Raw genomic sequence first — 26940 nt, 5'->3', positions numbered from 1 at the left:
AGTTGTCTCTCTCTCTGCGCGTGTGTCACGTGTGTTGCTAACTGCCGCGGGCGCCAGAAACCGGAAGAAGAGCGTGCGCGCGCTGTGTAGCTAGCTAGCTAGCTAATAACTGTGGCATACGCGACGATTTCGAAGTTAAACGAAAACTCTCAAAGGGAGAGCTTCTTAAAATCCCAGATGAGCATGGGGGAGGCTTCGTGATGGAAACAGAATGGCCTCGTTGTGACGACACTAATAGTCTAACGTGTTTTAACCGTTGCCTTGGTCAAGTCCGGTTGGCGGAGATGGTTTGTTAAGTGTTACTCAGACATGTTCATTTGGCAACGATTGGATTATTGAACCGTTGCCTTGTCAAGTTATTCGGTGGGTGACGTTTCGCTGCTTTATTGGAGTTGCTGCGAACAGGTAAGATGGAAAAGTGGTTTATTATTGTACTGCTGTGTTGTTGTGATGGCCGCCGTGCCTAGCTAGCAGTGTGTAGGCTAAGTCCACTAGCCCAGTGTTTCTCAATCGGGGGTCCACGGACCCCTATTGGTCCGTGGTGTAATTGCAAGGGGTCCGTGAAAATAAAATATCTTTAAAAAAAAGATCCTATGACATTTATAGAAATAGGATTATTTTACTCAAATGTGACTGAGACCTTTATCTACCTAAACTATAAAGGCTAACAGGACTTTTTTCTCTAATTACATCTGTTTCACAAGTGTAATTTATTGTATTTTAATAAGAGATCTCGCTCCCGTTTGCATTGTTAAAAGTTACTGCATAAAAATTCTGTTGTTACATATATCTGAAAGTTACTGAATACATATTCTGTGTTGTTACATATATCTGAAAGTTACTGAATACATATTCTGTTTTGTTACATATATCTGAAAGTTACTGAATACATATTCTGTTTTGTTACATATATCTGAAAGTTACTGAATACATATTCTGTTTTGTTACATATATCTGAAAGTTACTGCATAAGAATTCTGTTTTGCTAACTATATCTAAGTTACAACTGAAAGCTCTTATTTTTGCCCCAAAGAGTGAATAAATGCTATAATGCAATTTAAAATGCAGTTTCTACTGTTTCTATCAGATTGCAACCCCCCTCCCCCAAGATCAGGTGGAGGGGTCCTCAGGGTAGATCAAAAATACGCAGGGGGTCCAGGACCCCAGAAAGGTTGAGAACCACTGCACTAGCCTACGTGTTGCTGATTTGGACCACTGTGTGTCAGAGGTAACGTAATTAGTTGTGTAACCGGTTATTTTCTTGCCCGGTGCGGGATTCGATACGGTGTGTGCTGCACCACAAGGCGACATCACTAACCGCTCGGCTAAAGGGTCAGACCCGTTAGCTAGGGGGCTAACGTGTCTTATTAGTAGTTTACAGTTGGTTTGGTTTTCTGTGATTTATTTTTATTTCTGTGTGCTGGTTGTGGGTGTTATTAGTGTAAACTACTAATAAGACCCACTGGCGGTTAGTGACGTCGCCTTGTGGTGCAGTACACCTCGTATCGAATCCCGCACCGGGCAAGAAAATAACCGGTTACATTGGCGGCAGCGGTGGGATCCGGAAGTGTGCAGATCCTCAGAAGTCTCTTCGGAGCGCGGGAATAACAGGGCGCGAGGGCGCGCTTCCGGGAGGGTGACGACTGTAAACTACTAATAAGACACATTAGCCCCTAGCTAACGGGTCTGACCCTTTAGCCGAGCGGTTAGTGATGTGGCCTTGTGGTGCAATACACCCCGTATCGAATCCCGCACCGGGCAAGAAAATAACCGGTTCTATTAGCTAAGCCTGTCTGAAGATGTAAGTGAACTGTCCCATTTCAAGAGCATGATGACTTTTCTGAAAGTGTGATAGCACAGATATGGTTCAGTGTCCGGCGCCAGATGGAAAATTTGGAAGTATTTCAATACGTGACTGTTGTATATGGGTCAAATGTTGTGGTTTTGGTCTATTTAATGGAGCTTGTGAGCGCTCTGCAAGGTATAACTCTTCACCGATTGGAATAAACGTGGCAGGGGGAAAAAAACTACAGTGGTATATCACTGTAATGCGTCCAGTTATACTGCACAAATACTTGCATCAGAACTTGTGATATAACCCTAAGGTGTAATACTCTGAGAAGCTTTAATGTCCGTAATCCCACTTGGGAATTTCGCTCTAGATATCATAACCCGGGTCTATGTTGGAATCATGGGCGTAGTTTGGCTAGGGCAAGTGAGGTCACTGCCCCCCCTGGCGTCCAGAGGTGCAAACTGCAACTCGCCCAAAACACGTATTCTGTGTAAGATTGAACGTTTGTTGACTTTCGCAAGTAAGCTCTAAAATGCGTCAATGCCAAATGTTGACAATTCCTGTATTCCGGTGCTTGCTTATACTATGCTATAAACATAAGGTTCACAGAGGCCAGGTGACTGTGGTAGGCCAGGTGACTGTGGTAGGCCAGGTGACTGTGGTAGGCCAGGTGACTGTGGTAGGCCAGTTTTATCATGGCTGTTGGTCGTGGCCATATTTGTTGTTAGTAGTTAGTTTACCCTCAGCGAGAAGTAACGTTTTTTGAATCTAACTGAATGGACGATTATTCATAGAAGCCAAGCTCCCCCCAAAAAGAAGGGACCAGTATAAAAATGAAATGACATGATGAGCAAGTCTTAATTTTTGTTTCGTTGTTTTTTTATTTCCAATGCGTGAATCTCTCTCCTGTCCTGGAAGAATGAACCGAGCGAATGAAACTGCGGCTGCCCCCCCCATCTTCCCCCCCCCACCCCCCCATCTTCAACCCCCCCCCATCTTGCAGCGCCCCTGGTTGTAGACAGTAAACAGCCAAGAGCGAGCCATAATCCTGAAAATGGACATCTTTAATTTGGTTATTATAATGTATCAATTATAAATATTATTACTGAGCATAATATTTGGTTTATTATTGACGTAGCCAGTTTAGTTGGTGAAGGAGGATGGGCTTTGCACAGAGCAACATAGCCTTTGACCCAGCTTTATTACGGTGATTTATTTGAACATCTCTTGTTTGTATTTCTTTATGATTCTAGGACCAGAGGCCACGGCGGCTCCATATTGACAGGAAGCTATGTTTCCCATGTTTTAAGAAACTCGCAGAATCAATTAATTGGATAGCTTTAGTAGGCCTTTTGTTTTTATTTGTGTACTTAATGTAGGTTGATCAGTAAAACATAGCCTATCATTCGCCTATAAAATGTTACAAGGGAGTGTCCAAGAGGATGCAGTAAACTAACATTACACTGCTCTTTATTTATTGAATGCAAACAATAATATTGTAGCCTAATTGGGGGGGGGGCAACCGCAAAAGGAAACTGCCATTAGCACGCCCAATGCAAACAAAGTGTAGTTCAAAAGGTTAAACCATAACCTCCGCGTGTTATTGGACATCTTAACAGTAACAGAAGAGGCGGAGGAGCACAATAGAGTATTCATGCAGGCCATGTATTTTCACTCCCTATATCATCTATTTCTGGCAACTGCCCCCCCCCCCCGGTCAGAAAGTCAAACTACGTGGTTGGAATTCCCAGTGGCATAGCTTTGTAACCACAGGCCTTATTGCAAAGCAATTTTGAAACATTGACAATCTTGGAAAAATAAATTGACTGTGTGGTTTTCTCCAGTGGGGTTTTGTCCATTTAACCGGTGACCGTTTTTTATTTGTAGTAGCCATCTTTAATTTTGTTGGAAAAAAAAGTTTCACTTTGAAAACCTGAAAAACAATGAGACATGCTTGCCGTGTTTATAATCTGCAGCAGGGCCGAGGCGTTCCTCCTGTGGCGGGGGATCCAGATTCCGTTGCGGGCGATGAGGACTGTCTGGGTGGATCAGTCAAGGCTCTGGCTGTATTAGGGTGACGCGGTTGTGTAAATGAAATACATGGTTGTAGCTAACTACCGGCACAGAGCCACATGGTGGAGCTGGAATGAGAATTTGAGGGACTTGATTTGATGTCACGTGACGTCAGATGTGACGTCACTGACGTTGCCATACCTTGGCTTCTGGTGAATGGACGCCCCTGGTGTCAGCTCTGGGGCCTGAGGTAGAGGCCTACTACTCGCATATGGGCAACTTTGAGCTCTACGACAGGCCTTTTGCAGCTATTGGTGCCCCGTGTGCTCCGTCCCCAGGTTCTCCAGATGGTCCATGGCTCGGTGGGGGCGGGGCACTACGGGAACGCCAAGACCCTCCACCGCCCCCGGCCGGTTCTACTGGCCTGGCTGTCGACGAGCTCCAGGACCGGTTCCAGAGTGCGGCAGACGACACACGGTGCTTTGGGCGGCCTGTTCGCCAGCGGTGGCACCCTGGACATTCGGGGGGGGGGGACTATGTCTTGGGTGATGGAGTTACAGCTACGCGCTGGGGAAGCGTGAGGGATTATGGGTCACAGGAGTTGCGATCGAAAGAGATCGCTATCTCGCATTCTCCACGCCGGCCCGCCACATTGTTTCTGCGATTGTGTGACTGTATTGTGCGTGATAATATGTGGAGTGTCCACTGTTGTCCATGGAAGTATTGTGCCGCAGAGTTTAACGTGTACAGAAAACAAATTCCACCGGCCTGTGACGTGTAGCTAATAAAACTATCTATTTATCTATCTATCTATCTAGCTAGCTAGCTAGCTAGCTATAGTTCTGTTGCAACAAGTTTGGCTGAACCTGGCCAAAGTTCTGTGGCACGTTCATTAGACTTTTATTTATTTATTTGTTTATTTGATTTCCCCCCTTTTTTCTCCCAAATTGTACTTGGCCAGTTACCCTATTCTCTGAGCCGCTCCGGTCGCTGCTCCACCCCCTCTCCGAGCCGAGGAGCGCTGCAGCCTACCACACGCCTCCTCCCATACACGTGTATGAAGGTGCAGTGCCAGCAGGGGGCGATGATTAACTCAATGCCAGCAGCTCCCCGCGGAGGAAAAGAAGCATACAGCATTTTCCAAAATCCCTAACCCTAACCCTAACCCTAACCCTAACCAAAGAGCTTACGTAACAAGAGCGGACACTCGGTCGTTTTTCTGTAACAGCCTGAAGAGGGCGCTGACGTAGCGATCCCGCCATTATGGACTGAAATCTGGAGAAATCTCAAGGCCAGTCAGTCAGCATGAAGACTTACCGTCAAACAGCCACGGATTCCGCGGAAAGATAAAAAAAACAAATCAAAAACAGTGTTCAGCGATTAACTGTCAGAACTATCCGATGTCTATCTATCGGAAGCATTGACTAAAATACGTCAGAACTATCCCATGTTAGTCCCCCTGAGGGTGTCCTTCCACAGTGTGTGCCGGACCTGCTGAGTGTGATGGCGCCACTGATATCAGCGTCTGTCTGGAATGGGTCATGATGGCAGTGTACTGGTTTATATAGCTGGGTATATAGGCAGTAAGGTTGTACAGAAGTACAGTACCGGTGGTCACTGTGAAGAGTGTAGCATCTTGACCTCAGATGTCCCTGACGAGCCACGGTACACATTTCTAAGCTACAAACAGGACACTGATCTCAACCTAGGAGAGAAGGGCCTTAAGGTGCCCAGCCTGGCACTGGCTGATCCAATCACAGCCCTGGAAAGTAACTTCGGAAAGAACATCACGTCAGTTGTCCACCGAGATGGCCTGGGGGGGGGGGGTTATTTACCAGTAGCATGCAGGTTGTGAGTGAGTGATGCGTGACAGGAAGAAGTGTCAAGAGGTACTCATCTACATGGTCAAGTTGTTCCTACGCATCAGAATCCATCACATCCTGCAGGAGGAAAACCGCCCTATCTCTCAGCCAAACCAGAAGAGAAACAGAACATTTCTGAGAATCAGTCATCAATAGAGATAGATAGATAGATAGATAGATAGATAGATAGATAGATAGATAGATAGATAGATAGATAGATAGATAGATAGATAGATAGATAGATAGATAGATTTTTTTTATAACTGTGCAAGAATATAACAGATAATACCAAGTGAACAATAACTACATAACGAACACCTCAGGAGATGACACGAAGACAGGACGTCAAGACAGGACATTAGAACAGAGTAGGCCTATAACTGATAATAAAGGACAATAAACAAATGATTACCAGAATACAATACTGATAGATTTTATTGTCATTGCATTAAAATGAGATGTAAATAATGTAATCAAAATGAAATGTAAATTTCAATGTAAAAATGAAATGTAAATTTGTGTTTCCAACGACTAATAATACTACCAAATGAACATATGTCTAACATTTCTGTCTCGAGGTGAATTATTTATTTCTTCTTGAATTCTGAGTGCTGTCTTCAGTGTCTGCAGAACTGCAAGGGCACTTCTTTCCATTTATGATTTTGATCTATTTGCATCCGTAGTATCCGGCACTGCTCACACGTGCATAGTGAAAGGTTGGCAGCAGGCTGTGCCCTTGCTCATTCTGCCGAGGCTAGGCCTCCTGCAGTGCAGACGCTTGGCTTCTTCAGCCAGGTGCGGGCCTGGAAGGAGGTGGTCCATGAAGAAGACTTCAGCCATCTCTCTTTAGCCGGCAAATGATGCTGCTCGTCTTTGGGCCACATCATAAAGAGGTCCGTTGTTCCGGTCCAGTCCGTGGGTCAGTAGTTGCAGTGTCATAAAGGTGAGATCTTAATAGTGGAAATTAGGCCTTGATGTTTGTTTTTTTATAATATCAGCATGGCTGGAATCAAAGCCCTTCTAGGCTATTACGAGGCCTACTGAAGGTTCTTTGAGTGGTCTATCTCCTCGTGGTATCCGCCGGAATCCATCAGCGCTGCACAGTGGTCGCTGCACGGCAACATAAACAGTCCACCATGGCGGCGGCGGCCCGGCTCAGCAATGGGGCGTAGGTGGTACATGGACGAACCAACGGAGGGTCCGCTCTTGTTGTCTAAGCTCTTTGCCCCAACCCAAACTGCCTTCACCTCTTACTCATCGCCCCCTGCTGGCACTGCATCTTCAAACACGCGCGTAGTTTTCACGCCTGAGCGAGGGGACCCGTGACACCGACAAGCTGGACCGGTGGGTGTATTACCCGCTTTGGCGTGGTACCGGGATGCTGTACATGTGGAGTCGCCAGCCGCTTCTTTTCACCTGACAGCGAGGAGTTTCACCAGGGGGACATAGCGCATGAGAGGATCACGCTACCCCCCCCCCAACTCAACAGGCGCCCCGGCCGACCAGAGGGGGCGCTAGTGCAGCGACCAGGACACACACCCACACCCGGCTTCCCACCCGCAGACACGGCCAATTGCGTCTGTAGGGACGCCCGACCTAGCCGGAGGTAACACAGGGATTCGAACCGGCGATCCCCGTGTTGGTGGGCAACGGAATAGACCATCAGGCTACCCGGACGCCCCTTCAGACTTTTAATGATGTTCGGTGCCAGTATTAATTGTATTACAAACGTTTTTAAGGAAAGAAGGTAGAAAAAATAGAGTAGAATAGGCTGCACAGTGAGGTGAAAGAGGGAAGTAGGTTACATAACTATCAAAGTAGTTGCATAAGGACAAACACCATAACATAGTGACTGATGTGATTGATGCCTCCTTTCTCGCACTCGCCTACCCCGCTATCCCTTTCTTTACTTTCCTTTCCTTCCTGTCATCCCAACCTCCTCTTCTTCTCCCTCTGTCTCACTCTGAACGAGTTAAATGAAAGGGCAAACTCTCGACGAGACACTTGATTTGTGTATTTGCAATTATTGTGCGTGCGTGTGTGTGTCCGTCTGTGTCTTGGTATGCTGGCATGCTACTGACCCGCTGGTAAAGTATGTCGTTGATAGGCTGGTATATCAGGTACTTTCCAGACCGGCAGAAACTCTCCATGCTTCCGTGTTCAGGCGTCTGAGAGAAAGACAGATCTGATAGAAGAATAGAAGAACAAATGTACTCTCTGAATCATTGTTTGCAAACTGGCTTCAGACAGCAACAACAAAAAAAATCCCAGCCGTGTGTAATCACTTCCCCTCGGGATGAACGAAGTAATGCGATTCTGGCTGTGTAACCAGTGTGTATGGGTGAAAGCGTTACTTACGCGCCCGGTGTGTGAATTACACCAGGTCTTTATTCTTGCCATAAGAAATCATCTCTGACACAATTAGCAGAAACTGGAATGCCAATATATATTTCAATCAACTTTAAAGCCCCTACTTATGAGACATTTTTGCCTCATATGGGGGTTCAAAGGACATGCAGGGGTGCTCAGTACCCCCCCTATAATTTGCCCCTGCGTGCAGCAGCGTCGTAGTGGGGGGGGGGGCTACCAGGACCTAGAAGGGGGAGGGGTGCTCGGGAAGCCTGGAATTACATTAAAGCGATTTGTCTGTAAATAGACGGTCTTTATATAGCACTTTTCTAGTCTGGCGACCACTCAAAGCCCTTTACAACGCATGTCTCACATTCATACACTGATGGCAGAGCCTGCCATTGCAAGGTGCCAAGCTGCTCATCAGGAGCAGTTGGGGGTTCAGTGTCTTGCTCAAGGACACTTCAGCGTACTCTCTGAAGGAGCTGGGGATTGAACTAGGAACCTTCCGATGGACGGCCTGCTCTACTTCCTGAGCCGTGCCACCCCACTCTAAAATTCAAAATGATGCCAAAGTTGTTCAATTTCTAACTAATTAGCATCATAACTTCAGTTAAAATTGGTTGAGGGACCTAAGGAAAATAGTGGAGGCTCTCTGAGGCTCCTCTCACCCCTTACAAAAGGTGTAAAATGGTTTAGCCCGCCCCTCAAGAGCATCTCTCAGTGCAGCTTATCTAGTCCTGTCACGAGTGACTGCTGATACGAGGTTAAGCCAGGTTAAAATAGATTGTAAAGAACATACAGTATGCTAGAATCCAAAAAAGTGATGCGTGAGAGACAAAAGAGGAAAGGGCCCAGAGACTGCTTATGTATAGGGCCCAGAATTTTGTGCTACACCTCTGCCTGCATGCACTGGTTGTGTTGCTGTAAAGCCCCTTGAGGCAAATTTGTAATTTGTGATATTGGGCAATACAAATAAAATTGAACTGACTTGATATCGGAGGGGGCAAACAGTCATGGGGTGGTTTTGCACCAACATGACCACTTTTGGAGATGCTACGCAGTACTACTGTGTGCCGCAGACGTTGATTTCCTCAGCTTAATCTGTGATTTATTTGACCGTATAAAATTGAACACAATGGGCTATATGCACACAGCGCTGCCGACATAGTTCCGGTAAAATCTCTGCCAGCTTGTTCACTTCCGCTCCGCTTCCGCTATCCGTACCGTTCAGAAGTTTAAGTTTCAACGTCCCGATGGCACGACAGCCGAACATTGCTGTGTGCCTTTGTGCCAAGCCTCCAGTAAGTACAACAAAGCTACTTAGTTTTCATACTGTAGTGTTGGATGGTGCACAATCACGAGGAGGCAGGTCGGATTAGAGCGTTTACTTAACTCAAGGATCATGTAGGCAGCCATTATTACATGCCGTTTACCCCGTCAAAACAGGAAACAGCGTTTAACATAGCACCACCTAGTGGTGCAAGAGGGTAAGATGAATAGCAATACAAAAAGAACACATCTCCTCTCTCTGTAAAAGAATGTTAGTTCCAAACCAGCATCAGTACTAACATCAGGACTAACATTAGGTAACAGTAACAAAACACTTATTGGTATGTAAACAATATACCGTAACATCTCTAATCCTACAATAACATTACGTTTCATTTACCATTTCTTTCTAATACTTTCTCTCTAGGCCATGGTCAATTCTTCAGAACCAGAGTACACATCAAATAAAGATTTGTCAACAGTATGTTTCCCTTATAACAGGCTTGCTTGTAATATTATTTTTTCTCTTTCCCGTGCCTTTTTCTAGCCATCCATGGCTCAAACTTACAGTCACACTTTCAGTACGGGACATAGTCCTTACGCCAACTAGGCTTGTTTCTTGCACGTGGCTTGATGCGGGGAGTGTGCGTGTGATGTGGATTTGGAGAAGGATTGTTGACAGGTTCATACTCGGGTGCAGCAAGGAAGGGAGCCAGGTGGGATGCATTCCATTTTTTTCCATCGTTAAGCAAGAAGGTGCTTGTGCCTACCTTCTTTTCCACAGTATTCTTATCCTAACCCCCTCTCCCTTCTGAAAGAGAGGTGTGCGGGCGCCATGTTTGGTGTCAGTGTAGCGCTTCATCTTGGCCTGTTTTTCTTGGACCATTCTGTGCACAGAATCACCCTGTGCTGTCAAAGTAGGTTGCAGGGGCAGTATATCCAGTTTAGTGCGTATTCTTCTGCCATAAAGCAGTTCATGTGGTGAGACAGCAGTGGTGGCGTGTGAAGTGGCCCTGTAGCTGTGCAGCCAATCCAACACAGCCTCTTTCCATGGCCGAGACTGCTGGATTGCAGTCTGGATGCAGCTCTTCAGAACACGGTGGAAATGTTCAATGACCCCGTTGGCCGCCGGATAGTATACTGATACCCGATTGTGGAGGATGCCCCTTTCCTCAAGAAACTCAGCGAAGGCTGCCGACTTGAATTGAGCTCCATTGTCTGTAACGATACTTTCTGGGTCGCCGTGTCTGCTAAAAACAGAGGTAAGAAACTGTATTACGTCAGCAGTTGTTGCAGCGTGGAAAAGGCCAACTCAGGCCACTTGGAGTAGTAGTCCATCAGCATAATGGCAGGCGGGCACAGCTGTCTCAAAAGGCCCTACTATGTCAAGACCTAGCTTTTTCCATGGGCCATCTGGCAGAGGTACTGGTTGCAGGGGTGCAGAAAAAGATTTAACTCGATGCACAAAGTCCTTTGCACAGCCGATGGCAGGGGCAGTAGAAGTGGTGAGAGCAGTGGCCATCACAGGAGCAGATGTAGCTGGAGCAGAAGAGGGAAGGATGGTATTTCCACTAATACAGAGGTGTAGAACAGTCATCAGGTCCATCCCAAGCAGCGGGGTTCCTTTATCCACTACAAAGAGCGTGGCAGGGGCAGTGATGTCACCTCTACACACTTGAGCCTGTAGGCGCCCCAGAACAGGTATGCAAGACCGGGTGTGTGACACAAGGTGAACAGCAGGTGAAGACAGTGGTGTGGTACTGAAGTACTCGTCGTAGGTAGAGTGTGGCATTAGGGATACTGCTGAACCTGTATCCACAAGTAGTTCAATTTCCTGGCCAGGGGTAGTTGGTGTGTGGGCATGTACATTGCACAGAATTTTCTTTGGAGCATAGTCAGCATCATCTAAGTAGAGCACCGTCAGTTCAGGGAGTTCAACCTCATGCACAGGCCGGGTTTGAGCGGATCTGCAGACACAAGCAAAGTGTCCTACTTTGTGGCATGCATTGCAAACGGCATTTGCAGCTGGGCACTGTGGAGAGTTAGCCAAGTGACTTTCAGAGCCACATCTGAAGCAGGAGCGGGGTGATGCAGGCTGTGAAGTAGCAGGTGGGGAGGGCTGCCCGTCCCGCTTCCTAAAGGCACGTGACCTCGACTGTACAGCCTGTACTGGGACACTGTGGTCTGGTGCCATTGCTTTAGCTTGTTCAGTAGCAGGTTCAATCTGTGTTGCTATCGTGATAGCCTTATCTAGAGTTAGTTCAGGTTAAAGTAGCAGTCTCTCTCTTATACGCTGGCTAACTACGTGTTCGATTAACTGGTCGCGGACCATCTCATCCATTTTGTCAGCAAAGTCGTATTTAGCAGCCAGTTCACGCAAAGCAGCAAGGTACTGCAGAATAGTCTCATGCGGTGCCTGTGTCCACTTCATGGGAATATGCCGTTCAACAACGACGGCGGTCATAGGTGTAAAGTAAGCCTGCAAGGCAGTTCACAGCAGAAGAAAATGACTCAACCGTATCTGGTAATGTGTAAAACACCCGTTGTCCTTCAGTGCCCAGACAGTGTAGCAGAACAGCTCTCTTGCGAGCCTCAGGCCAAGCATTTCCGGTTGCACTGAAATGGCGGGAACAACGCGGGAGAGGGCACATTCACAGCCATTTTCAGAAAATATCAGCCAAAGCATAAAAACAACCTCTGGGTTCCCTCGTCCCCAGTTTGTGGTGCTGGATGGCGCACAATCACGAGGAGGCAGGTCGGATTCGAACGGCCCTTTACTTAACTCGAGGACCATGTAGGCAGCCATCATGACACGCCGTTTATCCCGTCAAAACAGGAAACAGCGTGTTAACATAGCGCCACCTAGTGGTGCAAGAGGGTAACATGACCATCAATGTAAACGGAACACAACAAATGCGTTTCCCTCCGATAAGGAAACCAGGCGAAAATGGGTCGTCGCTATCCGGAAGGACAACCTCACCATTAGCCGGCATGTAAATGACCAAGGCGGTCATTCTGACCGCTTGGAATCCATCCATCCATTATCCAAACCGCTTATCCTGCTCTCAGGGATGCCTATCCCAGCGGTCGTTGGGTAGCAGGCGGGGAGACACTCTGGACAGGCTGCCAGGCCAACACACACACACACACACACACACACACACACACACACACACACACACACACACACACACACACACACACACACACACACACACACACACACCTAGGGACAATTTAGTGTGGCCGATTCACCTGACCTACATGTCTTTGGACTGGGGAGGAAACCCACGCAGACACGGGGAGAACATGCAAACTCCACACAGAGGACGACCCGGGACGACCCCCAAGGTCGGACTACCCCGGGGCTCGAACCCGGGACCTTCTTGCTATGAGGCGACCGCGCCAACCACTGCGCCACCGTGCCGCCCGTTTTGGAGTCTCAACGTTTAATAGTACTGCCCTGTGATGGCCTGGCGGCCTGTCCAGGGATGATGGCTGGATGGCTATAAAACTGAGGTATATTTACATAGTACATAACTGAAGAGTTTAAGTTATAGATGCAAAATAAGCGGAGTTTGTTTTTGTTTTTTGTCTTTCTCAGCTGATGGTAACTGAAAATATGGGTTTGTTTTGCGCCAATCTGCGCAACCATTAGCGACGTGCACAAACCTCTTACAGCACCAGAACCCGTTAGAAACTCAGATATAAAAGTGGTTGTGCAGCGTTAGTGCTTGTATTAAGAGAGCCGACGATCGATGTGGGAGTGACACCGGCTTCTAATCCCGTGCGTGCGCGTGCGCGATCCTTCTGGACTCAAAGCGTTTGGATGAAACCAGCCGATGTCACGGCACCCCAAGCGCGCGGGGTGCGTGGCGTCCCGGCCAACCCACTGGGCTCCGGCGGGTTTTGTTGTTGCATGCGGTTTCTTTTTTTTTTTTTTTCCAAGGGCGCACAAAGTGAAAGTAAAAGTGGTCCCCGCCGCCGCTGCTGCTGCTGAGGAGGAGGAGGGGGGGCTCGGTGCGCATCCTCCGCTGCGCCATCGCCGAGTTTACGCGTTGGAAACAAAACGCGCAGCGTCCGCAGGCTGAACGGAGCGTCCCGGGTCTCATCCAGCAAGGTGACGCTTCTTCTTCTTCTTCTTATTCTTCTTCTTCTTCTTCTTCTTCTTCTGCGCACACCGTCGCGAGCAGCGGTACACAGTTTTGGTTGAGCCGCGTACTCGCGCGCGCTATACACCTGACAGAGAAGGAAGGGGGCTTCCTCGCGCGCCTCTGACTTTCTACAGCGGGACATTTTGTAGCGAGTTGCACCGAAGATGAGTCGACTGTCGTACTGACGGGGGGGGGGGTCAAAGTTGAATCGGTTTTCTTACCTGGATTATCGAGCATGCGCAAAGACACCGAAAGAGGTCGTTTTTTTGGGGAGGGGGTTCAAACTCTATGTCACGGGGACTTCCGGAGAAATCAAAATAACCTCCTCATCCATGTGTTCGTTCACCTGGACGCGAGCTTCAGTGACGGATGGCGGTGTGATCAGGGAGCAGGTATTTCAGGAGTCCAGGTCCTTTATTGTTACGGCTCTCGGTGCAACAACAACACACCGCAATTCTGGTGTTTTCGGGTCCCTCAACACTGCAGCAACAACACACAACACAAAACGAAACGAAACAAAGAAGCGGTAATAATAGTAAGTACTGTGTGTGTATGTAAGGTGCAGTGTGTATGCAGGCTCTGCCTTAATACATGTGCACGTGTGTAGTTGTGTGTGTTTGTGTATGCCAAGCTATGGCTGTGTGTGTGTGTGTGTGTGTGTGTGTGTGTGTGTGTGTGTGTGTGTGTGTGTGTGTGTGTGTGTGTGTGTGTGTGTGTGTGTGTGTGTGTGTGAATCAGGGATGGGCAATCTTATCCAGAAAGGGCCGGTGTGGTTGCAGGTTTCTGTTCCAGCCAAGCAGTTCCACGGCTGATCCCACTCATCAACCAGTGGAGTCCTTGCTGAGGAACCTGATGAGAGGACACAGGCGTGTAACTGCTTGGTTGGAGCAAAACCCTGCACCCACACCGGCCCTTTCTGGATAAGATGGCCCACCCCTGGTGGAAACTGATGATCCACTGAAGACCACAGGTCAGCACCAGTCAGTCCGGCACCAGGCTTAGTGTCTTTAATGTTCTTTGTTCAAAAGCCTGGTTGCTTGGTGGCAGAAACTGATCCAGAGCCTACTGGTCCGGGCTTTGAGGCTGCGGTACCGCTCGCCTGACGGCAGCAGCTGGAACAGTCCGTAGTTGGGGTGGCTGTGGTCCTTGGTAATCCTACGGGCTTTGCTGTTACATGTCCTGGATGGAGGGAAACTCACACCCACTGACATCCTGCAGCGTTTTGCGATTGTGGGTAGTACAGTTCGCATGCCAGGCGGTGATGCATCCTGTCAGGACGCTCTCGGTTGTGCCCGTGTAGAAGGCCCGTAGAATCCTGGGCCCCGTGCCGAACTCCTTCAGTCGCCTGAGACGAGGCGTTGCTGTACCTTTTCCACCACATGGCCGGTGGGGTTCATCCCAGGCGAGGTCCTCAGTAATGTGGACACCAAGGAACTTGAAGCATTTATTTATTTATTATTTATATATTATTTATAGTATTTATTATTATGAATATTTATTTATTTATTTACACCGGATGCCCTGCCTGACACAACCCTCCCCATTTATCTGGGCTTGGGATCGGCACTAAACGGATGATCTGCTGTGGCGACCCCTATAAGGGGAGCAACCGAAAGTAGTAGTAATAGATTATTTATTTATTTTTGTCCATTGTTAAGACAGTGGCTGTTGCTTAGTAGTGGGCGGTGCTTGATGTAGAGCACGTGCATGTTAAAGAAACATGTCAGTATTTCAATTTTGAAGACAGAAGAATAAAAAAAAATATTTTGTACTCCTTTTGTCTCTGTTGTGTTGATGGATATGCATGCAGTCAAATCACACAGGGACCAAACTGCCCTTAGTGTCCTTTTTTCCGGTCTGTCTGTCTATCTGGCTGGCTGGCTGGCTGGCCGGACGGACAGACAGACAGACAGACAGACAGACAGACAGACAGACAGACAGACAGACAGACAGACAGACAGACAGACAGACAGACAGATAGACAGATAGACAGATAGATAGATAGATAGATAGATAGATAGATAGATAGATAGATAGATAGATAGATAGTAAAATGCTAGCTAGCTAGCACGCTACTGTCTATGTGTTTTGTGATATTTCCAGTTTCGGTTGATTTAGCCCATCTTAGGTTAAACTGAATCAAATGTATATGTCGGTTTGTCTATTTGCATTCAGCAATAAAGATATAAGCATACTTTGTTGAGGGGTTTTTCGTAGTTCATGTCAAGGGTCCAAGGATAGGGATGTTGTATGTTGTCGTATACTGTACTGATTGTAAAGCCCTTTGGGACTACCTTCTGATTTCGGGCCATACGAATAAACAGGACGTGATGCGACTCTGCTTGTGGTTAGAAATCATACCATAATAAAGCCTGGCTGTACAGCCCATCTAACCGTGCAATTACAGCCATTCTCATTTTGAGACTGCAGTGCAGGCATTTCCTTCCCAGGGCAGGATGTTATGTTGATATAAAGCCCCTTGAGGCAAGTTTGTAACACTGGGATATATTCTGTGGTGACCTGGCAGCCTGTCCAGGGTGTTTCCCTGCCTGCCACCCTATGCCTGCTGGGATAGGCTCCAGCATCCCGTGACCCTGAGAGCAGGACGAGCGGTTTGGTTAATGGGCAACTAAAGTTGACTTGACTTAATTATTCACCAGTTTGTCTGTTTATCATGAAACAGGAAGATAAAACAGCATGCCAAGAGGTATGGATTCAACCCCGAGATCTAAATTTCTAAGGGTGTAGGCTGTGGCGTAAGTTTCAAGTGAACATTGGGGGGGGGGCACATTTAGCGGGGGTCAGGGGGTCCTCCCCCTGGAAATTTTGAGCGTCACACATTTAATTTCCTGCATTCTGGTGAATTTGTATGCACCAATTTGCTCTTTTTCTACATCAGTTTATTGTGGATATGTCTTACTTATGTACTCTCTTTTTTACACCAAAAAAGCACCGGATATCTTCTGTTACTTTCCTCTTGCTCATGTCGACTCTGTGAATGAAAGTAGTAGATGCATTTGAACTAATACAACACCCTTGGCACAAATTGGTTTGTAGATGTACCTAATATGTTATCTCATGTGCCCGAAATTAGCAGTTCAAGTTCATTTAAGCTAACATAAACGTCTAGGGGCTACTGTTAGCAAGCACTAGCTAGCTAGCTAGCTAGCTAGCTAGTTCGTGAGGGGGTCTGAACTGATAACCCCAAACATCTGCAAGCTCTTTCAATGTCGTCATTCATCTTTGTCCAATACTTGTACAAGCCGGCGTTGTGTTTTCTCTATGCCTTGATGGCCTACGTGTAACTGTTTTAGGATAGCCTCAGCCATGGAGTCTGGAATGAGAACCGGCCTGCCCTTGAATATGACTCCTGACTCCACTGCGAGTTCATCTCTAAAGGACCAATAAGCACGCAGGTCTTTAGGCAGGTCTTGTATCTTTTCTGGCCATCCTGGGTGAATCAGCTCTTTCAGCGCACTAAGTGTAGGATCTGCAGCAGTTTCTGTTCACGGCGCCTCCTGTTTTTCAGAGGAGAGATGTATTATGGTGATGGTGTGCAACTCTGGATCCTCGGTCTCTGCATCAGTTCCATCTATGCGCTCGTCTAGCTCAATGTCACCACGGTTTTCTGGATTTGGTAACCGGCTTAGAGTATCTGCCAAGACCATTTGTGCCCCAGGTCGGTACCTTACTTCATAGTTGTGCCCCTGTCTTGCTCAGCATGCTCTGGAGTCGTGGCGGTGCAACATGCTGTGGTTTTGCACACATGGTGACAAGCAGTTTGTGACCTGTTGTCACTATGAATGACTTCCCGTACTGGTAGGTGTGGTATCGCTGCATCCCATCAACAATGGCGAGCATTTCACACTCTGTCTGGCTGAATCTAGATCGGCGGTCTGTTCGGGGTTTTGAGCCAAAAGCAATGGGTCTGTTGTTCTGCACCAATGCTATACGCGAATCACCGCGAATTAACGCTGCCATCTTCCCAAACCGTAAACCGAAGTGGCAAGTCTTCCGGCAAGTCTTCTAATGAGGCTTTTATTTCAAATAGGCTCCAGCATCCCCGTGACCCTGAGAGCGAGATAAGCGGTTTGGGTAGTGGATGGATGGATGGATGGATGGGTGTCCCTGTATCAAGGACTGTTTTTATCACTATCCCCCTTTTGACGTGTGTGTGTGTGTGTGTGTGTGTGTGATTTCAATAGGTACCAGGATGCAGGAAGAAGGTACGGACCCACCCCCGTCCCCTGACTACGGCGACCTCCCAGGTAAACATTTCCAGCGTTCTCCATTTCAGCAACATGAGTGCTTTGAGAGACACCTCATATTTCTTCGCCAGCTGCTGGGCCTGCTATGTCATTTGTAGTAGGGGAGCTTGTGGTGGTTAGATTTCTTTCCCTCAAAAGACTTGTTTGTTTTTGGGGTATCATGATTGTGGTATATTTGCAACCTCCCTCGTGCTAACACACTTCACATGACTAGTAGCTTTGTGGTTAACACCGCTGCATCACAGCATGAGGGATGTTGTGTCACTATAAGCCCTCTGTGGTGACTTTCACTCTCTTCCCACATTTACTCTGGTTTCTGTCAGGTAGCTACTCTCAATTTACACCTGCAGTCCCAAATTATATTTCCGCACTTGTTTTTAGCCTATCTGTGTCTCCAGACATGTAGTGGAGGAGATAAGGGGTGTGGATGTAGAGGGCAGTGAAGGTTGTGTTCTTTCTTTCTTTCAGAATTGGATTTTGAGGGCATGGTCACATTCTGGGACATGTGTCCAGGTGAGTTAATCCCTCATCACCCCCCCCCACACACACACACACACCATGTCACCCTATACTTTTGGGGACCCCCCCCCCTCATTGACTACATTCATTCCCTAGCCCTGAACCCTAACCTTACCCTCATAGCACCTGACACTGGGACCGATCCGCCCATAGACCGCCCCCCGCCTCTGCGCCGATTCCGGCAGATCATGATAGCAATCACAGCCGCTCCTAGACCGCCCTGCTCCTCTGGCAAGAGTGTGGCCTCCTAAAGTCAGAACCCATTTTAAGGCCTTGTGGATCTAAAATGAGCTGGGCCAGGTACGACCCAAAGCCAGTGCAGATCTATAAACCGGATCTGTGCTGGTACTGGCCCGTTGTGCAAAAAGACACTGGGGCGGATCCGTTTTGCAGATCCGCGCCAGTTGCTGTGATACATCCGGCCCGGATCTGGCCCAGTTTCATTTTGCTGTCTGAGTAAGACAGAAATACCTATTTTTGGTGCAAAGACTCAGAGACAGAGCACTGCAACTCATCTCAGCTCTCTGTCTCTGCAGTGCAAAAGCGAAGCTAGAAAGCTCGGTGTTATCATAGACAGCGATCTGAATTTTAAGAGCCACATCAATCATCCCACAAGATCAGCCTTCTATCATCCCACAAGATCAGCCTTCTATCATCCCACAAGTTCAGCCTTGTGCCAACTCACAAGATCAGCCTTCTACCATCCCACAAGATCAGCCTTGTACCATCTTAAAAACATTTCAAAGCTAGGGGCTTTTTATCAAAACCAGACCATGAGAAATGAATCCATGCATTTAGAACAAGTAGACTTGACTACTGTAATGGTCCATTCACCGGCCTCCCAAGATCAGTTGTGCGCCAACTACAGTTATGAACACATTACACCTGTTCTTAGATCTCTGCACTGGCTCCCCGTCAAAACTAGAATCGATTCTAAAATTGTGTTAATGGTACACAAAGCGCTAAGCGGCCTTGCACCACGCTATATAAAAGATATGCTAATGACCTACAAACCAGCAAGAACTCTCAGGTCCGATGGCAGTGGTCTTTCAACCATCCCTCATGCCAGGTCTCGAGCAGGGGAAGCTGCATTTTCTATTTACACCCCCAGTAGATGGAACGCCCTGCCTGAGGACCTGAGAGAGGCCCCCACACTGGACACGTTTAAAAGCAGGTTAAAAGCCCTACTTTTCACAACAGCCTATGACTAAATTCTTGGTGTGTGTGTGTGTGTGTGTGTGTGTGTGTGTGTGTGTGTGTGTGTGTGTGTGTGTGTGTGTGTGTGTGTGTGTGTGTGTGTGTTTTATATATTTTGCTATTTTTATATCTTCCACTCTGATTGTTGTTACTTTTAATTAATCAGTTTTAATGGCACTCTTATTAATTTTACTAACTCAGTTTTAAACTTGTCTATATTTTTATAAAAAAAATCCGTACTTTTATTTATTTTATTTATGCTTTTATGCTTTTTTTCTTCTTTTGCCTATGAAGCACTTTGAATGACCTCTGCGATGATAAGCTGTTATACAAATAAACTTCCCTAGCTCTAACCCTAACCCTGCCTAACCCTAACCTTAACCCTAACTTTAACCCTAACCCTGCCTAACCTTAACCCTAACCCTGCCTAACCCTAAACCTTCCCAAACCTAACCCTGCCTAACCCTAACCTTAACCCTAATCCTGCCTAACCCTAACCTTAACCCTAACCCTGCCTAACCTTAACCCTAACCCTAACCTTACCCTAATCCTGCCTAACACTAACCTTAACCCTAACCCTGCCTAACCCTAACCTTAACACTAGCCCTGCGTAACCCTAACCCTGCCTAACCTTAACCCTAACCCTTGCCTTAACCATTTTCACAATATGCCTAACCCTAACTGTAACCCTGCCTAACTCTAACCTTAACTCTAACCCTGCCTAACTCTAACCTTAACTCTAACCCTGCCTAACTCTAACCTTAACCCTAACCCTGCCTAACTCTAACCTTAACCCTAACCCTGCCTAACCCTAATCCTGCCTAACTCTAACCCTGCCTAACCCTAACTTTAACCCTGCCTAACTCTAACCTTAACTCTAACCCTGCCTAACCCTAACCCTTGCCTTGCCTTAACCATTATAACAACATGCCTAACCTTAACCCTTAACCCAGTCTTAACCTAATCTTAATTCTAACCTTAACCATAAACCCAAGTCCTAACCCTAAAGTAGACCCATTTCCTCGTGGGGACCCACAAAATGTCCCCACAAGGTAGCTGGTTTCAGGTTTTTCTATCTTAATGAGGACATTAGGATTGAAAAACCTGGTATACGTACACACACACACACACATCCACACACCATGTCACCCTATACTTTCGGGGACCCCCATTCATTCCCTAGCCCTTAACCCAAACCTTAACCATAATAACTACATACCTAACCTTAACCCTTACCCTAACCTAATCCTAATCCCAATCCAAATCCGATTTTTAACCCCAAAAACCGAAACCCTAACCCTAAAATAGACCCTTTTCCTCATGGGGACTCACAAAATGTCCCCACAAGGTGGGTGGTTTCAGGTTTTTCTATCTTAATGGGCACATTAGGATGGAAAAACCTGGTATACACACACACACACACACCCACACACACACACACACACACACACACACACACACACACACACAAAGCCTAAAGCCCCCCTGGACAAAGTCTCTCCTGTGTTTGCCCCCTCAGACCCAGAGGAGCTCTTCGACTTGGGATGTCTGAGCAGTGATGAAGACCAAGATAGCAGCAGCAGTAAGGCTCTCTTGTATTTCCATTTCATATCAAAACATCACTTCCTACTTTCTGAAACTGCTGAAAGGTGAGAGGCTTGCGGGGAAAAAAAAGAGAAGAATGAAAACAATGCTTGTATTTTGTCTTTCCTCACAGTAAACAGAAAGACAGACACACATACTATACCACATGAATAAAAAAATAAAACATAAAACGACATGTAATGAACAAGGAAACGCCTCGCTGAGTCTCTCACTTCCTTGTTCCCAGGTGACATCAGCACGACGACGGCTCTGCCCAAGTCAGACAGACCGCTGCCAAGTCAGACGGACAAGATGTCTGATAGGCAGAAGAGACTCAGAGGTAAACCACCAGAAACTGCCAGTCAGCTGTGATATGAAAAGCTCATTTGCCTTAGTCAGAATCAGAATCCGGTTTACTGCCGAGTACAAGAACGCACAAGGAAGTGCAAGAGGGAAGAATCAACACCAAATGGTTAAGATCAAAGTTAAAAACAAAAAAATATATATATATATATATATATATGATAAAGTAAAATAAAAATGAAAGTAAAATGCAATCAAGACCGGTTCAGAGTTGAACATGAGACCACGTGGCGGCCCCTGATGCCCGGCACTGGGTGGCAGAAGCTATATTTACACCATCAGGAATCGGGAACATGTCTTTGTCATTTCGTCCCATGCACCTGCGCACATGAAATGAAACGAAATACCGTCTCCCCCAGCCCACAGCAGTGCAACACAAAGACAAAAACACATATCCAAACTACAACAACACATATATCCGAGCTACAAAAAAACTACAAAAACTACAAAACACATATATCAAACTTAAAAAAATCACTGTCCAAGACAGCAAATGCCAGGATGACTGTCGGAACTGTTGGTCTGCATGGGCTAGCAGCTAGCTTAGCCTGCCCTGCTTCGGCGTCCTGCCAGACCGCCCTCGGTGTTCCCTCCTCGGGTGCAGCTCCAGGCAGGGCCGTGGTCCCTGGGCCCACCGGACGCAGCAGACCAGGCTCTCCCAGCCGATCCAGCGCCAGCTCTCCCAGCCATGAAACAAAGACACAAACTTAGACGTGGACAAAGACACCGCATGGACGGCGCTCGGCGAGGCCGCCACAAACGTAAACTCGCGCCGGCATCGACCCACACCGCTTCGGTGTGGTGTTTACAAAAAGCTAAATGCGAATTTAAGAAGTTCTTTACAGAATAAGAGCTGCCTGCAGGCTAGTGCAGGCTTTATGCAGGGTAACCATATACAGGGAGCACAGTAGGGAAGATAAAGGGGGGTGGGGGTCAGGATCTGTGGGGGTCTCGGGCCTTGTTAGAAAGGCCTACTGCTGTAGGGAAGAAGCTGTTCTTGTGGCAGAGGTTGTGGCACTCCCGCGTTAAGGCCCCCACGTTCTCCAGACTAATGACGGTGGATGCAGCCCACAACCTCCTCCGACAACAGAGAGCAGCTTTTCAGGCACCACTGGTCACTCTAGAGCAGACAGACGAAGCCGAAGACCGGTTTTATTTTGTTTTATAAGCCGTCTACTGAGCGCTGAAGGTTTGTTCTCCTGCTCGCTTCTCGAAGATCTGCCACTTCGTTTCCGAAAGCCACATCTTTGGAAAATGGCAGACAGGATGACGTTTATCCTGGAAGTTTGTCGGACGTGGCAACGGGAGCCAACTAACTTCTGCAATTTTAGTCGGTCCCATTCCGAGGTCTCAACCCACAGTCCCGCCCCCCCCCCACTGAAAAACCCCAGATGTCATTTGAAGCTGTGCGTGGAGTCCATGCCAGCAGCTGTTTTAAAAACCAAACAGCGAACATTCATCTCAAAGTGTTTTTTTTTTCTTGCCGATTTGCTCCCACATCAGACAGGTGTGCAGAAGAGGACACGCCTTCCTGGAGAAAACGTCAAAGACGAACAGGTGACCATGAACTGTCCGTCTGTCTGTCTCTCTGTCTGTCCATCTGTCTGACTATCTGTTTGTCTGTCTGTCCATCCGTCCATTCATGCATCCGTCTGTCCTTCTGTCTATCTTGTCTCTCTGTCTGTCTCTGTCCGTTCGTACGTCTGTCCGTCCATCCATCCATCTGTCTGTCTCTCTGACTGTCCAGCCGTCTGTCTGTCTGATTGATTGTCTGTCTGTCTGTCCATCCGTCCATCCATCCATCCCCCTGACCATCTGTCTGTCTGACTGTCTGACTGTCTATCCATCTGTCTGTCCAGCCATCCTTCTGTCCATCTGTCTGTCTGATTGTCTTTCTGTCTGTCCATCCATCCGTCTGACTTTCTGTCCATCCGTCCATCCATCCATCTGTCCGATCCATCTGTCCGTCTTGACTGTCTGTCTGTCCATCCTTCCATCTGTCCATCTGTCTGTCTGACTGTCCATCCATCCATCTGTCTGTCCGACTGTCTGTCCATCCATCTGTCTGTCTGTCTGACTGTCTGTCCAGCCATCCTTCTGTCCATCCGTCCATCCATCCATCTGTCCGTCTTGACTGTCTGTCTGTCCATCCTTCCATCTGTCCATCCGTCTGTCTGACTGTCCATCCATCCATCTGTCTGTCCGACTGTCTGTCCATCCATCCATCTGTCTGTCTGTCTGACAGTGGGCTTCGTGGCTATGTTTAGACTGCATCTCAAATTGGAATTCATATGGATTTTATTTTAGCAGTCATGTCATCATTTCTGCTTTGGCAGGTTTAATTCACAGTTCAGTGTCTTGCCTAAACCTGACTGGACAAAGATGGAGGACAGTAATAATGGCCGTCAGTGGAAAGACACACAAGTCATTGATTCAGTATCTGTTGTGCAGAAACCTCTGTTTAAGCTAAACCTGTGGCCATTTATTACAATTGGGCGGTAATGGAAATTGGAAATTATATCAGATCTAGCCCAGATAGCATCCGGATGTGGGCCACTTCAGGCAGTGATGCGGCACTGATGGCCTTCTTCTGGCCCTGACAAAATGGATGTGAGCCTGAAGTGGCCCACATGTATAATAGCAAATATGGCCCAAATATGCCAAATCAAACGTGGGCCTTTTTTGGCAACGATGCGGTGCTCTGGGCAACATGTAATCTGGATGTGACCCTGAAGTGCCCCGTGTGGTAAATGGTGAATATGGCCCAAATATCACAAAACACATATGGGCCACCTTTGGCAAATATGTGGCACATCCAGCATTGCTATGGTTTGGTTCTGGCCCAGACGGGAGCGGACCGCCCAAGTGCCATCATTCCACGCGGTATGTGGGCCGGATGAAGTGTCGGGTGTGGGACGGGTCCGGGCCACAGCAATTTTGCTATCTGGGAGATCACTTAAAAATTGGGACAGTGAAACAACAAAACAGACCTGCAGGGGGGGAAATAAATTGGAGTTGAACATTGAGGCTAGAAGCGTGATTATATTCTGTGAGGTTCGGCTCAGCTTCCTCTTTGTTAGCCTGGAAGAAGGATAGCAAACACTCATTCACTTTGTCTAGAAGAGGCAGAGCCAAGCTCACAGGAAAGGTATAAAGTGCTGTTCAGTAATAAATTATTTAATAATGATGATGATTTATTTCAAACATGTAAATGAGCAGGATGTCACATTCAGATAAGCCATTGCCAATAATCTGAAGTGATGAACAAATCCACACATCAGTTAATTCAGCTACTATACATTTCAAACTCAATTGCCACTGTACCGTATAGTTCAAAATATTTTTCTTTTTCTTTTTTTTGATTTTCTCCCCCCAATTGTGCTTGGCCAATTACCCCACTCTTCCGAGCCGGCCCGGTCGCTGCTCCACCCCCTCTGCCGATCCGGGGAGGGCTGCAGACTACCACATGCCTCCTCCCATACATGTGGAGTCACCAGCCGCTTCTTGTCACCTGGCAGTGAGCAGTTTCGCCAGGGGGACGTAGCATGTGGGAGGATCACGCTACGCCCCCCAGTTCCCCCTCCCCCCTGAACAGGCGCCCCGACTGACCAGAGGAGGCGCTAGTGCAGCGACCAGGACACATACCCACATCCGGCTTGCCACCCGCAGACACGGCCATTTTTGACTGTAGGCAGCAGCGTCGTAGTGTGGGGGGGGGGGGGGGGACCTACCAGGGCTCAGGGGGGAGGGGGGGAGGGCCCTCGGGAAGCCTGCAATTAAAAGTTTGTTTTGGTTTGCAAATTTTCTTTTCTAACTAATTAGTGTCATAACTTCAGTTAAAATTGGCTCAACACATCGGTTGAGGGACTTGACGAAAACAGTGGAGGCTCTCTGAGGCCCCTCTCACCCCTCTCTGAGGCCCCTCTCACCCCTTACAAAAGGTACAAAAGGGTTTAGTATGCCCCTCATGAGCATCTCTCAATGCAGCTCATCAAGTCCTGTCGCGAGTGACTACCGATACAAGCACGAGCACAGAGTCATGTCTGTCCCAAACAAAGCAAAACCTGGGTTCCAGAAAAGAAAAGAAAAAAGGGAAGGGAGAGAAGGCAACATGAGGGAAAACAACTGTTGAGTAATTTCTTCCAAAAGAAAGGTGAGCTAAGAGCTTTTTAAAAGAAAGGTGGCTAGCTAACTGCTACTACCACAGCTAGGTAGCAGCTAGCTTAGCTAACTAACTCTTAACTCCTACTACCTGAACACAGTAGTAGTTAGCTAGCTAGTATTGATAAAGTTAGGTTAAAACAGATTAACATATGGTGACTGTAAATAATATGCAGTATGCTAGAACTCTAAAAAGTGACGCATAAGAGACAAAAGAGGAAAGGGTCCCACAGAGACTGCTCATGTATAGGGCCCAGAATGTTGTGCTACACCCCTGACAGTAGGGACGACCGACCAAGTTGGAGATAACACCGGAATCCCCATTGTTGGTAGGCAACAGAATAGACCGCTACACCACCCGGATGTCCCTATAGTTTAAATTCAGTGCAAGTTGTGCTGCACAATACAAACTCAACTACTGTGAACAATAAGAGAAAAAAGAACGTCAAAAGCACACGAGAGAAAGAAAAACAAAAAGACTTCCTATTCCTAATGTCACATACCAAGAATAAACAGATCTCAGTGCTACCCAAATATCCACTCAGTGTCATAGAAAGAAAAATGTTAATAAGAAATGTTTAGAGATAAATAAAACTTAGACAGTTAACACAACTCTTCGTTATCCCTTTTTCTCTCGATAATCAATCCTTTGTACTTCTTGAGCTGCATCATGGTTTCAGTGAGATAAGCAGAAGATGGCTGATTGATGATGCAAGTCGGGAAGTAAAACCAACCATATAGAAAAAGATGTTTGAAGCTGATGAAAGAAAAAACAAACACGCAAATTCATGTTAACCCTTGGAGGCGGTAATCATTAACCCTGAAACATTAATTAAGAATCGTGTCCAAGAGCCCTAAAACCACAATTGCATTTTTACAAGCGCCTTAACAGATGACGCTGCTGTTTCTCAGCCAAAATATTGCAATAAAAATCTGGGACAGCAGAGAGCCGATGGGCTTTCATCACAGTTTTACACGTCTGAATGGCTGAAACATCAGACACACCTTTAAGCTGTGTTTTAATGTTGTTTCTTTTAACTCGCAGGTCAATCAAAGAGCAGAAATACACACGTCATTACAGGTAAGGCTCACCTGCTCATGATGAAGAATTGTGCAATTCTGAGCAGATATAGAAATATATATCAGATATAGAAATACATAATAGATATAGAACTATATAATATAGATATAGCGAATTTGGGGGGCAGCCCGGGAACCGCGCAGCCAGAACACGAACCCGGATCTCCCGCACCATGAGGTACAAAGTTAAGCAGTCGACCCTTTAGTCTACTTTTCTCTCTTTATATATTTCACCTCTTGGCAAAACTATACACAGTTATGGAATAAATGTCCATTGTTATGCTGATGATACTCAGCTGTGTGTGCCTGTAAGGGCTGATGATCCT

The 26940-nt window shown here is 47.1% G+C and overlaps 1 protein-coding gene across 1 annotated transcript in view; it reads left to right on the top strand.

Annotated features, from left to right (window-relative positions):
* The first annotated feature begins 17655 nt into the window (after positions 1–17655).
* The window catches only part of ciita (class II, major histocompatibility complex, transactivator), a 47263-nt gene continuing 37978 nt past the window's right edge, over positions 17656–26940 (top strand). The window contains exons 1-6 of the mRNA XM_056287629.1: positions 17656–17710; positions 18179–18223; positions 20946–21008; positions 21258–21350; positions 22877–22930; positions 26580–26615. Coding sequence (XP_056143604.1) covers positions 17656–17710; positions 18179–18223; positions 20946–21008; positions 21258–21350; positions 22877–22930; positions 26580–26615 — 346 coding nt within the window. The remainder of the gene's footprint in view (positions 17711–18178; positions 18224–20945; positions 21009–21257; positions 21351–22876; positions 22931–26579; positions 26616–26940) is intronic.

Source organism: Lampris incognitus, chromosome 10, assembly GCF_029633865.1.
Source record: "Lampris incognitus isolate fLamInc1 chromosome 10, fLamInc1.hap2, whole genome shotgun sequence".
Taxonomy (NCBI): Eukaryota; Metazoa; Chordata; class Actinopteri; order Lampriformes; family Lampridae; genus Lampris; species Lampris incognitus.
Note: the sequence above shows the minus strand (reverse complement) of the source record. Positions and strands in the feature narration are given on the sequence as shown.